A 12,033-nucleotide genomic window follows, 5' to 3' on the forward strand; every position below is an offset into this window, starting at 1 on the left:
CCCTGCTCTGTCATCTTGTCTCTTCCCCCTCTCCCCATTTATTTCCCCTCTCTCCACGTGGTTCTCTCATTTCCCCTCTCTCCCCATTCCCTTTCCCCCTTCTCTACATGCTTGTCATCCCCCCTCTCTCCTCATTCCCTTCCTCCCCTTCCACGTGCTCATGACCAGCCTCTACTCCTCTCCTTCTCTGTCTCCCTCTCCTCCCTCCCTCCCCATCCCCTCCTCTCTCCTTCTCTCCCTCTCGCTCTCTCCCCACCCCACCCCCTCTCCACACACACACACACACACACACACACACACACACACACACACACACACTCTGTTCCCCCATGCCCTGAATAAACTCTAAACACCATGTGGCTGTGATGTGGGGAGGGATGCCTCAGCATGGGGGGCCCTCGGAGGTAACCCTTCCATTACACCTGACTAAACATCAACCAAAATACATTCTTTCTCTCCTTTAACTTTTTGTAAACACAACAGTAGTTACCTAGCATTCAAGAAACACTGGATTCCAAACCTTGCATTCAGTGAACTAGGCATGGTGTCCCACACAGAAAAGATCAGCACTACGTATGGTTAGAAATTCATTGTCATTCTTAGCAACATGGTAAGTTCAACACCAGCCTGCAATACATGAGATACTGAATAAACAAGCAAGTAAACAACAAACAAACAAAAGAGAGAGTTTAACAGTTGGAGGTACAACTGCTCTTGGGGAGAATCTGAATTCTTAGGCCCAGCAATCATACATGGAAGCTCACAACCACTTCTAACTCCAAAGGGGTATAAAGCTCCTGATACACTGATGCACTCGAAGTTACATGCACATACCAACTTTAAATGATTAAAAAAAAGATTTCACTACCCATAAAACCATGATCCTTCTGTTTCAGAATCTTAACTGTTGATTATAAGTCAGCATTAAGTCCAGACAGATCTGCACATTTTTAAAGTTCATGCACTTTAAGAAATACAGGAACATCGCCTTCTGTGGATTTGATAGATCACAGGCTCAGGTCTCACCTCATGCTGTGGGTCACCCAGTCAGAGCTTTCCACAGCAAGGGCAATCACTCTGCCTTCACAGACTCACAGCACACACAGCCAGAGCAAGGGACAGACTCCATGGCCACAGGTGGCTTTTCATCACCAGCCCCCACATCAAACGTGAAAAGCCCCACCTCTCAGGAACAGGATCTGGCAGAACCCACACCTGCTCATCCCTCAATCTCAGCTCCTGCCTCAGATCTTGCTTCTGGCTCCAGGCTGGAAGCCATCCTGTCTGTCAGGATGTGGAGCCCTGGAGGAAGGAGGGAAGATGGACCTGGGACATAAACCTGTGATGTTTGGAAACATTTGTGACAAGTGGGAAGGCAGAGGAGAGGCATGTGGAAGACCGTCCACACACGTGTGGACATAGCACCTTCAAAACCAGATGCACAGGCTAGCAAGATGGTTCAAGCCTGAAAGCCTGAGTTCCCTCTTTGGAACCCACTTAAAAATCTGGATGCGGGGACTGGAGAGATGGCTCAGAGGTTAAGAGCACCGACTGCTCTTCCAGAGGAATATGAATTCAATTCCCAGCAACCACATGGTGGCTCACAACCATCTGTAATGGGATCCAATGCCCTCTTCTGGAGTGTCTGAAGACAGCCACAGTGTACTCACATACACAAAATAAATCTTGTTTTAAAAAATATCTGGATGCAGGGTGGGAGAGAGATGGCTCATGACCTAAGAGCAGTGTGCTGCTCTTCCAGAGGATATGAGTTCAGCCTCCCCCTCCTTCCCACTTTCCTCTTCCCCAGCCCTCTCCTCTACTGTCTTTCTCTCTCTCAGAGATCCCCCAAACTTCTTAAAACCAGAACTTTTCAGATGGGGACCAGCTAAGAACACTTGTCAGACCAGGACCTGGAAGATGTGGACATTCAGGCCACAGCCATGGGAAGGTTCCCTGTGTTGGCTCACAGAACCAGTAAAGACACAACTTCACCCCCCACCAAGCCACAGACAAGCAGGCAGTCTTTGCTGCTCCCTACAGCCTGTGTACAGTGTGTGTAGTTTCACTTATAAGACCACTCGTAGGTGTGATCTCTACACCTCTACCGCCATGGTCCAGGACAAGACATGGGACTTAGAACCTCATTTTAAAGGGGAGGGCTATGCAGGAGCCCAAAGATGAAGTGCAAATTCTAGTCCAGTACTCCCTGAGTGCAGTGCCTCCCAGAGAGAGAGACTGGCCCAAAAGGCCAGAAACCGGGATGGAGGAGGACCAGGAAAGGAGCAAGGATTGCTGCGTGCAGAGAACAGGAGACAAAAATGGGCTTTATGAGACTGTCCCAGAGAAGGCAGGAGTCAGGGCAAGGGCGGGATCTTTGGCAAAGGGGGTTAAGTACTGGCTGTGTCAGGCCCAGACAGCTGGCTAAGCTTGGGGGCATGGTGCCTGCTCAGAAGCTGGCCCACATCCCACTCAGGACTAATGCCTTTTTTTTTCTTTTCCACTAAATACTTTATTTAGTTTTTGAAAAGTTCACACCTGAGAACCGTATTTGGGGAAGACAGAGAGGAGCGTAGGTGGGGCCTAGTGTTCTTAGAGGGCCGTGAAAGGAAGAGTTTCCACCCCGTTGCTGTACCTCATCACCCACCAAAAAAGGGGGGGGGGCTGAACATAGGACAAAAGTACTTAGTGGGAACAGCTGTCGCCAGGGGCAGGTACCGGGCAAAAACAGGGGCACAGGTCAGCTCTGGCTGTAGAGCACTGGTTCTCAATCTGTGGGTAGCGACACACACAGGCTCACACATCAGATATTACACTAAGGTAAAGAACAGTTGCAAAAGTACAGTTGTGAAGCGGCAACAGAAATAACTTTATGGTTGGGGATTAACATGACACAGGGAACTGTATGAACAGGCCATAGCATTAGGAAGCTGGAAACCACTGCTGTAGAAGAACTGGAAGGAAGCAGCATCCCTGGGTGGAGTAGTTTGGCCTCTTCTGTGGGGAGAGAATCTGGGTCCAACCTGTCAGGGAAAAACAGTCAGGCTAGCCCTTGCTTCCTGGACAGTCAGGAGTGTGAGAAGGGCTGTGGATAGAACACTCACTTCAGAGATCCTGTAACTTTTCGTTGAGGGCCTGCATGACCGCTGAAACACAAAGGAACAAATGGGTATTTCAGACTCCTTAAGACACACAGGAACCCACCAGCCTGAGCCCCAGTCTCTGTTCCATAGGAACTTCCGGACAGCCACCTCACTGCCCCCCAACCCCCATCCAAGCAGACAGACTTGGGACAGACTCCCCCACCCATCACCGAGCGCTATGTGCAAACGTTTTCTACAGGAGAACGGCATGAACAGGCAGTCCTCAAACGCTGGGTCACAGCAGTGCCAGCCCTACTTGTGAAACAAACAAACAAACATGTGACAACAGACACCTGACAAGCCCCAGGTGCCAGGACTTCAAGGGAAAGTAAAGGAGGAACATCTGAATGTCCAGACAGAAGGGGACATGGGGGACTCATCTGCATAGTACATGGGAGAGCAGAAAGCCTCTTGGTACAAGTCCCAGAAGTCAGGGCACAGAGGGCTCCCAGCCTGGCCTGCTTCATGTCACCACCCCCATGAGTGCCCGCCCCACCACCCACCATAATCACCCGCACCCAAATTCTAAGCTCCCCCTCTGTCCCTGTCCCAATATCCTTCCTGCCCAGGGTAGGCCATACCTAGTTGTTCCTTGAGTTCATCTATTTCCTTCTGGAACATCAGACACTAGCCCAGCAGACATGGAGAAAAAGAGAGATTAGTATTCAATGCCCTGGCTTCCTCTCTGCTCCATCCACACTTGCCCTTAATCCTTACACCTCCCACTGTCCACAGTCCTGTGATAAGGCAGGCCAAGAACCTTGAACAAGGAGGAGGTGCCCTCTCCCTGCACAGTATGGGACAGGAGTAGGCACAGGAGGTTAACTGTCAGCTTAATTTTGACGGTCAGCTCAGCGTCTATCTGAGGCTGGCATTTCTGAGAGCTGAGAAATCTTTACCTGAGCACAGCCTGGTGTCCCTTGTAGTTCTTGCTGTCTTTCTTCACCAGGGAGTACCGCGCCCACAATTGCATCTTCTTCACCTAAAATAATTTTTTTTAATGTAGTATCTAGACATGGGGTACAGGTATGAAGGGACTGGTGAAATCTAAAATGAATCCACATCTCCCTCTGTTGGTAGAAACTTGTAGCTGTTGGATCATCAGCTCAGGGAGGGTTTGAGCCTTCTTTTCCTGTTGCTCCCTGTTTGGTACAACCAAATTCAGAATCTGAGAGGAGCTAAGTGACTGAGCACCAAGCAAAAACTGGTGAGTTAAAGTCCACCTTATACTGCTGATGTTGCCCTATGCTTTAACATCATGCATCCCACAATCCCACTCATTTCACAATGTGGCCTGGGGTCAACCCTGACCACACCCAGTCTCCTGTGGACTCCCTGTCTACTTCAGCAGGGAAGCTCAAGAAACAAGGCTGCAAACCCTAAGACAGAGCCTGAGGTTTCTTTCCTCTCCCCATATTCCCCAACTGCTTTCAAACCCCCAAAATCTCACCAGCAGGGGCAGGTGCTCTGGGTCTGGGACATCTCTGGCTCAAGGACAGGAACTGCAGGTTTCCTGGAACTTGAGATGCTCTGGTGTTGCAGTCTCCACTGCTCATTTCTCCACGATACATGCACACGGAAGGCTGCTCTGCCCTGTGTGGTGGAACCTCACACACAAAAATCTTATCATGAGTAAATATTGCTGAGGGGCTGAGGAAAAAGTGGGGTAACAAAATGGAGGCTTGTGAGGCTTATCCCATCTGCACTTTCTGTCCTCAGGCAGCCTCAGGTCAGGAGGCAGAGCTTAGCCAGGAAGGTGCCCACAGACACTGAAAAGCCTCATCTCCTGGCCTGGCTTCCTTGGGGAGGAACCAGGGATGCATCAGGGGGCTCTCGGGGCCGACTACATGCTCAATTGCAAGGGCTCTCTGGACACCAATCACCCAAACCAACAACCAGGCACACTCCCACCCCTGCCTGGTTAGAGAGAGGAAATGCACAGCAAGAGAATAATAACCAACACCTAACTGAGGCTCCCTTGATATCCACACTCCACCCTTACTTACTACCAGGACTTTGCCTCCACTGGACATCCTAATCAGGGTGAGTGTCCACTGACAACTCCCCAAGTCTAGGCAGGGGTAGGGGGAGCAGTGCTGGGGAGGGAAAGGGCAGGGTGAGAGGAGACAGGAGATGGTCTACTCACTTGGGCCTGCAGTCCAGGATCTCTTGGTGAGTTATTATCTTCTTTGGGCCCTGCCTGTGTCTCCCTTGACTTCTTTACCATGAATTTCTTCCCAGTGCAGAAGGGCTTACACTCTTTGGGTCCTGAAGGCAGTGAGCATTTACTGGCCTTCCCTAGCAGGGCAACCCCTGAGATTGGGGGTAGGGTGGCTAGCCCCACAGGAGCTGACTTGAGTCTCTGTCCCCACGGTGACAAGTTTCTCCCCTGGGGTCCTCTTGACACATCTAAGGAGGAGTTCTTTTCTTGTACTTGCTTCTTTTTGGGACTGGTCTTGTGCAGAGCACCCGAAGCAGCAGAAGGTGAGCCAGGGGCAGCAGCAGAGGTAGTGGCAGCAGCTGCAGTAGCTCCTTGGTGGCTGGACCTGCTTCCTTCTTTGCCCCTGCCCATATTTGGCTTTTTCTTAAACAAAGAACTTTCCAGTTCTGCTGAAGCCTGCCTTTCCATGCCTGAGCTGAGTCCCCAGGTAGCACTAGACAGTACAGAAGGGGGAACATGGACAAAATTTCCTCTGCTATGGACAGTTGTATGTTTGCCTATGTTATCCAGCTCAGTGAGGCCACTGGACCTGGCCTGGTCTCCTTCTTTGAGGCAAGTGGTTACTTTCCTCACTTGAGTGTCACTCAACTCATCAGAAGACACAGTGTTTGAGGAGGGATACTGGACAACCTCGCTGCTCACCATCCTACTTATGGTGCCTCTTCTTGGGGTCACCCAGGCTCTGCCTCGTCCCAGGCCTCTAGGGTACGGTGCACCTTCGAAGGCCTGTTTCCCTTTCACAGAGCTCAAGGACAGTGCCCTTCTGTTGGAGCCTTCATCTATGTTTTCCCAGAGGGCAGCCAATTCAGCAGCATAAGTTTGTGGGGATGGGTACCTGCAGACTTTTCGGGTCTGAAGGTTGGTCAGCTCTCGCATTATAGTCATGGCCTCATTGCTGAGCTGGGGCAAGAAGTCCAGGTCGACCTCTTCTTGGTCGATGGGGGAAGTGGTCTGGCATTCAGGATCCCTAAGCACTCCGCCTCTTTCCTCTGTTGCTTCCAACTTAGCCCCAGACTCCAACTCACTGCTTTCAGGGCCTGGGAGGCTGCCCTCACCCTCTCCAATCTCCAGAGGACCTCGGAAGAGGCTCGGACCCTCCGGAACTCTTCGGCTGGTCACTGGGTTCCCTAAACGCTTCCTGCTGTCCTGGCCCAAGTCGGCTTCAGGAACAAACACCTGATCCCAGAAATTCATACCACCGGTAGGAGGGCTGTCCTTATCTTCAGAGGCTGCAGGGACTGCCGCCTCATCCGGAGAGCTCATGTCGGCAGTATGGAGAAAGCGAGGACTTTTGTCACAGGTCCAGAGAACACGTGACTTCTCGAGGCTTCTGGAAAGTCCTCGAAGTCTCTAAAAGGCCTCAGACTAGATCCCTCCCAAGCCCCGCCCTTTCTTTAAGAGTCCTCATCTCTATTGGCTAGGGCTTCAAGTAACGGCCCAACAATAGGCACCCTGGTTGGTGGCTAGTTGAGTGGCAGACCAATGAGAGCAGCGAAATAAGACCCTCGTGGGTGCGCCAAGTCTCGCGATATTTGACGGAAGTGTATGGCACCTGCAGCAGCCGCGGCAGTGGCGGTTTCCTTCGCCGAGGCGTAGCTGGGAATGCAGTGAAGGCGGTGACGGTTTTCCCTCAGACTGTTCCTGCAGGGCAGAAACATGAGCTCTCCTGATGAGGCGTCTTTTCGGGGTACCAACTTGGGGCCAGAAAGTGGGGAGCCCTCAGAAAGACGCCGGTTTCCCCAGGGATTCGCAAGGGGACATGGCCTAGGACCTGAGGAGAGGCTGTTACGAAGCAGAGAAGACAAAATGTGTCTCCCGGTTTCCAAGACTTTCCCGTATGACTCCTGGTTAGACAGGGAGGAGATGGAGGGAAGGTCAGTCATTTGGGGCTGCGAAGGTCGGCCTGGCACTCCGGTTGATGACAGGGGGGACAGTTTGGACTTTGTACAGCATCTAGCTGTAGAAGGTACAAGCTTCGGGCAGCATTTAGCCAACCGGGAGGCCTGGGGTGTCCACAGACATCCGTCTCCACAAACCTGTGCTGCCGAGCCCTTTAGCATTTGGGGAGACTCAGATGCTAGCATGATCAGGAGAGGGACGCGGCCTTTGACCTCTACGGAAGGGAAGCAGTTCACAGCTAGCCAACTGCACCCCAGAGCTCTGGGGCGAGGCAGGGCTTGGATGACCCCAAGAAGAAGTGCCACAAGTAGGATGATAACCAGTGATGATGCTCAATATCCATCCTCCGACCCTGAGTCTTCTGATGAGTTCAGTGAGATACAGATGATGAGGGTAACCATTTGTCTCAAAGAAGGAAACCAGCCCAAGTCCACTGGCCTCACTGAACTGGAAGATCCAGCCAGACACACGAATGTCCATGGTAGGGAAAATTTTGTCCATGTGCCTTCCACTTTGCTGGCTACTACTCCAAGAGGACTCAGTTCAGCCATAGAAAAGCAGGCTTCAGGGGAGCTAGAAAGCTCTTTGTCTAAGAAAAAGCAGAGTATGGTTTGGGGCAAAGAAGGGAGCAGGCCCAGCCACCAAGGAGCTACTGCAGCTGCTGCTGCCACTATCAGTGCCTCTGCCACTGCCTCTACTGCCGCCCCTGCCCCTGTTGCTGTTGCTTCCGGTGGCTTTCCCAAGACCAGTCCTAGAAAGAAGCCACCCTCAGAAAAGCCATCTCAGTGGGATGCCTCAAGAGGACCGGTGGGGAGAACCTTCCCACCATGGGGACAGAGACTCAAGTCAGCTCCTGTAGAACCAGCCACTTTCCCCCCAATCTCAGGGGTTGCCCTGCTAGGGAAGGCCAGTAAATGCTCACTGCCTTCAGGACCCAAAGAGTGTAAGCCCTTCTGCACTGGGAAGAAATTCATGGTAAAGAAGTCAAGGGAGACACAGGCAGGGCCCAAAGAAGATAATAACTCACCAAGAGATCCTGGACTGCAGGCCCAAGTGAGTAGACCATCTCCTGTCTCCTCTCACCCTGCCCTTTCCCTCCCCAGCACTGCTCCCCCTACCCCTGCCTAGACTTGGGGAGTTGTCAGTGGACACTCACCCTGATTAGGATGTCCAGTGGAGGCAAAGTCCTGGTAGTAAGTAAGGGTGGAGTGTGGATATCAAGGGAGCCTCAGTTAGGTGTTGGTTATTATTCTCTTGCTGTGCATTTCCTCTCTCTAACCAGGCAGGGGTGGGAGTGTGCCTGGTTGTTGGTTTGGGTGATTGGTGTCCAGAGAGCCCTTGCAATTGAGCATGTAGTCGGCCCCGAGAGCCCCCTGATGCATCCCTTGTTCCTCCCCAAGGAAGCCAGGCCAGGAGATGAGGCTTTTCAGTGTCTGTGGGCACCTTCCTGGCTAAGCTCTGCCTCCTGACCTGAGGCTGCCTGAGGACAGAAAGTGCAGATGGGATAAGCCTCACAAGCCTCCATTTTGTTACCCCACTTTTTCCTCAGCCCCTCAGCAATATTTACTCATGATAAGATTTTTGTGTGTGAGGTTCCACCACACAGGGCAGAGCAGCCTTCCGTGTGCATGTATCGTGGAGAAATGAGCAGTGGAGACTGCAACACCAGAGCATCTCAAGTTCCAGGAAACCTGCAGTTCCTGTCCTTGAGCCAGAGATGTCCCAGACCCAGAGCACCTGCCCCTGCTGGTGAGATTTTGGGGGTTTGAAAGCAGTTGGGGAATATGGGGAGAGGAAAGAAACCTCAGGCTCTGTCTTAGGGTTTGCAGCCTTGTTTCTTGAGCTTCCCTGCTGAAGTAGACAGGGAGTCCACAGGAGACTGGGTGTGGTCAGGGTTGACCCCAGGCCACATTGTGAAATGAGTGGGATTGTGGGATGCATGATGTTAAAGCATAGGGCAACACCAACTCCATCTCTAGTACCAGAGATTGTGCTGCTGATTGTGATTCATGCACAGAGCTCCTTCCACCTTCTAGCCATGGTGGTAGTCCTGCTAACGTCCGTCTAGTGCCCTAGTCTAAGGGGCTCACAGCACTTTTATACTGCTTCGGGGCTGTAGTGAAGTCAGGAATACAGATGGATAGAGATGAAGACTTACCAGGTACAAATTGCTGCCACCAGAGGGCATGGCTGCCTCATTTTAGACCCTATTAGTCCCTTCCCACTTCCATGTTCCTCCCTCTGATCCTCACTGTGTGTGTGTGTGTGTGTGTGTGTGTGTGTGTGTGTGTGTGTGTGTGTGTGTTCATGTGTTTCAGGTGACCAGGAAATACCTCTACGCCTACCATTCCCAGTTGGAGACAGGCAGTACCCAGTACAAGGAGTAGGGGGCTGCCAACAGGTAAATTTTGTCAACTCTCAGAAATGCCAGCCTCAGATAGACGCTGAGCTGACCGTCAAAATTAAGCTGACAGTTAACCTCCTGTGCCTACTCCTGTCCCATACTGTGCAGGGAGAGGGCACCTCCTCCTTGTTCAAGGTTCTTGGCCTGCCTTATCACAGGACTGTGGACAGTGGGAGGTGTAAGGATTAAGGGCAAGTGTGGATGGAGCAGAGAGGAAGCCAGGGCATTGAATACTAATCTCTCTTTTTCTCCATGTCTGCTGGGCTAGTGTCTGATGTTCCAGAAGGAAATAGATGAACTCAAGGAACAACTAGGTATGGCCTACCCTGGGCAGGAAGGATATTGGGACAGGGACAGAGGGGGAGCTTAGAATTTGGGTGCGGGTGATTATGGTGGGTGGTGGGGCGGGCACTCATGGGGGTGGTGACATGAAGCAGGCCAGGCTGGGAGCCCTCTGTGCCCTGACTTCTGGGACTTGTACCAAGAGGCTTTCTGCTCTCCCATGTACTATGCAGATGAGTCCCCCATGTCCCCTTCTGTCTGGACATTCAGATGTTCCTCCTTTACTTTCCCTTGAAGTCCTGGCACCTGGGGCTTGTCAGGTGTCTGTTGTCACATGTTTGTTTGTTTGTTTCACAAGTAGGGCTGGCACTGCTGTGACCCAGCGTTTGAGGACTGCCTGTTCATGCCGTTCTCCTGTAGAAAACGTTTGCACATAGCGCTCGGTGATGGGTGGGGGAGTCTGTCCCAAGTCTGTCTGCTTGGATGGGGGTTGGGGGGCAGTGAGGTGGCTGTCCGGAAGTTCCTATGGAACAGAGACTGGGGCTCAGGCTGGTGGGTTCCTGTGTGTCTTAAGGAGTCTGAAATACCCATTTGTTCCTTTGTGTTTCAGCGGTCATGCAGGCCCTCAACGAAAAGTTACAGGATCTCTGAAGTGAGTGTTCTATCCACAGCCCTTCTCACACTCCTGACTGTCCAGGAAGCAAGGGCTAGCCTGACTGTTTTTCCCTGACAGGTTGGACCCAGATTCTCTCCCCACAGAAGAGGCCAAACTACTCCACCCAGGGATGCTGCTTCCTTCCAGTTCTTCTACAGCAGTGGTTTCCAGCTTCCTAATGCTATGGCCTGTTCATACAGTTCCCTGTGTCATGTTAATCCCCAACCATAAAGTTATTTCTGTTGCCGCTTCACAACTGTACTTTTGCAACTGTTCTTTACCTTAGTGTAATATCTGATGTGTGAGCCTGTGTGTGTCGCTACCCACAGATTGAGAACCAGTGCTCTACAGCCAGAGCTGACCTGTGCCCCTGTTTTTGCCCGGTACCTGCCCCTGGCGACAGCTGTTCCCACTAAGTACTTTTGTCCTATGTTCAGCCCCCCCCCCTTTTTTGGTGGGTGATGAGGTACAGCAACGGGGTGGAAACTCTTCCTTTCACGGCCCTCTAAGAACACTAGGCCCCACCTACGCTCCTCTCTGTCTTCCCCAAATACGGTTCTCAGGTGTGAACTTTTCAAAAACTAAATAAAGTATTTAGTGGAAAAGAAAAAAAAAGGCATTAGTCCTGAGTGGGATGTGGGCCAGCTTCTGAGCAGGCACCATGCCCCCAAGCTTAGCCAGCTGTCTGGGCCTGACACAGCCAGTACTTAACCCCCTTTGCCAAAGATCCCGCCCTTGCCCTGACTCCTGCCTTCTCTGGGACAGTCTCATAAAGCCCATTTTTGTCTCCTGTTCTCTGCACGCAGCAATCCTTGCTCCTTTCCTGGTCCTCCTCCATCCCGGTTTCTGGCCTTTTGGGCCAGTCTCTCTCTCTGGGAGGCACTGCACTCAGGGAGTACTGGACTAGAATTTGCACTTCATCTTTGGGCTCCTGCATAGCCCTCCCCTTTAAAATGAGGTTCTAAGTCCCATGTCTTGTCCTGGACCATGGCGGTAGAGGTGTAGAGATCACACCTACGAGTGGTCTTATAAGTGAAACTACACACACTGTACACAGGCTGTAGGGAGCAGCAAAGACTGCCTGCTTGTCTGTGGCTTGGTGGGGGGTGAAGTTGTGTCTTTACTGGTTCTGTGAGCCAACACAGGGAACCTTCCCATGGCTGTGGCCTGAATGTCCACATCTTCCAGGTCCTGGTCTGACAAGTGTTCTTAGCTGGTCCCCATCTGAAAAGTTCTGGTTTTAAGAAGTTTGGGGGATCTCTGAGAGAGAGAAAGACAGTAGAGGAGAGGGCTGGGGAAGAGGAAAGTGGGAAGGAGGGGGAGGCTGAACTCATATCCTCTGGAAGAGCAGCACACTGCTCTTAGGTCATGAGCCATCTCTCTCCCACCCTGCATCCAGATATTTTTTAAAACAAGATTTATTTTGTGT

General features: G+C 51.7%; 2 protein-coding genes across 7 annotated transcripts; one reads left to right on the plus strand and one right to left on the minus strand.

The window, feature by feature from the left end:
* Nucleotides 1-2,840: 2,840 nt before the first annotated feature.
* On the minus strand, nucleotides 2,841-6,630 carry Cxhxorf49b (similar to human chromosome X open reading frame 49B). 4 transcript variants are annotated; one of them, XR_015646584.1, is made up of 7 exons: nucleotides 5,290-6,630; nucleotides 4,594-4,750; nucleotides 4,043-4,125; nucleotides 3,725-3,770; nucleotides 3,341-3,395; nucleotides 3,105-3,146; nucleotides 2,841-3,023 (listed from the first exon to the last, which is right to left on the minus strand). XR_015646584.1 is itself a non-coding variant. In XM_087600984.1 (6 exons), exons 1-5 carry the CDS (start codon nucleotides 6,625-6,627, stop codon nucleotides 3,106-3,108), a joined length of 1,665 nt encoding a protein of 554 aa, XP_087457110.1. In that variant the 5' UTR covers nucleotides 6,628-6,630; the 3' UTR covers nucleotides 2,841-3,023; nucleotide 3,105. The 4 variants fall into 4 exon arrangements, 2 of the variants coding, with proteins under 2 accessions (XP_087457110.1, XP_087457109.1); XR_015646583.1 differs by having other exon boundaries at nucleotides 3,332-3,395; XM_087600984.1 differs by lacking the exon at nucleotides 3,341-3,395.
* A 268-nt stretch (nucleotides 6,631-6,898) lies between these two features.
* On the plus strand, nucleotides 6,899-10,865 carry Cxhxorf49 (similar to human chromosome X open reading frame 49). 3 transcript variants are annotated; one of them, XR_015646586.1, is made up of 7 exons: nucleotides 6,899-8,316; nucleotides 8,856-9,012; nucleotides 9,582-9,664; nucleotides 9,936-9,981; nucleotides 10,311-10,374; nucleotides 10,560-10,601; nucleotides 10,683-10,865. XR_015646586.1 is itself a non-coding variant. In XM_087600985.1 (6 exons), the coding sequence occupies exons 1-5, from the start codon at nucleotides 7,021-7,023 to the stop codon at nucleotides 10,598-10,600; spliced, it is 1,623 nt and encodes a 540-aa protein (XP_087457111.1). In that variant the 5' UTR covers nucleotides 6,899-7,020; the 3' UTR covers nucleotide 10,601; nucleotides 10,683-10,865. The 3 variants fall into 3 exon arrangements, 1 of the variants encoding a protein (XP_087457111.1); XR_015646587.1 differs by having other exon boundaries at nucleotides 10,311-10,365; XM_087600985.1 differs by lacking the exon at nucleotides 10,311-10,374.
* Nucleotides 10,866-12,033: the final 1,168 nt, after the last annotated feature.

Source organism: Rattus norvegicus, chromosome X, assembly GCF_021556685.1.
Source record: "Rattus norvegicus strain SHRSP/BbbUtx chromosome X, alternate assembly SHRSP_T2T, whole genome shotgun sequence".
NCBI lineage: Eukaryota > Metazoa > Chordata > Mammalia > Rodentia > Muridae > Rattus > Rattus norvegicus.

What these genes read in the sequence shown, in the direction of transcription:
- Cxhxorf49b (XM_087600983.1), bottom strand. Translation starts at nt 6,627, where the DNA reads ATGAGCTCTCCGGATGAGGCGGCAGTCCCTGCAGCCTCTGAAGATAAG. An exon ending in ATCCTGGACTGCAGGCCCAA is followed by an intron (nt 4,751 to 5,289) that starts GTGAGTAGACCA and finishes TTTGTGTGTGAG; the next exon opens with GTTCCACCACACAGGGCAGA. An exon ending in CAGAGCACCTGCCCCTGCTG is followed by an intron (nt 4,126 to 4,593) that starts GTGAGATTTTGG and finishes AAATTATTTTAG; the next exon opens with GTGAAGAAGATGCAATTGTG.
- Cxhxorf49 (XM_087600985.1), top strand. Translation starts at nt 7,021, where the DNA reads ATGAGCTCTCCTGATGAGGCGTCTTTTCGGGGTACCAACTTGGGGCCA. An exon ending in ATCCTGGACTGCAGGCCCAA is followed by an intron (nt 8,317 to 8,855) that starts GTGAGTAGACCA and finishes TTTGTGTGTGAG; the next exon opens with GTTCCACCACACAGGGCAGA. An exon ending in GAGTAGGGGGCTGCCAACAG is followed by an intron (nt 9,665 to 9,935) that starts GTAAATTTTGTC and finishes CTGCTGGGCTAG; the next exon opens with TGTCTGATGTTCCAGAAGGA.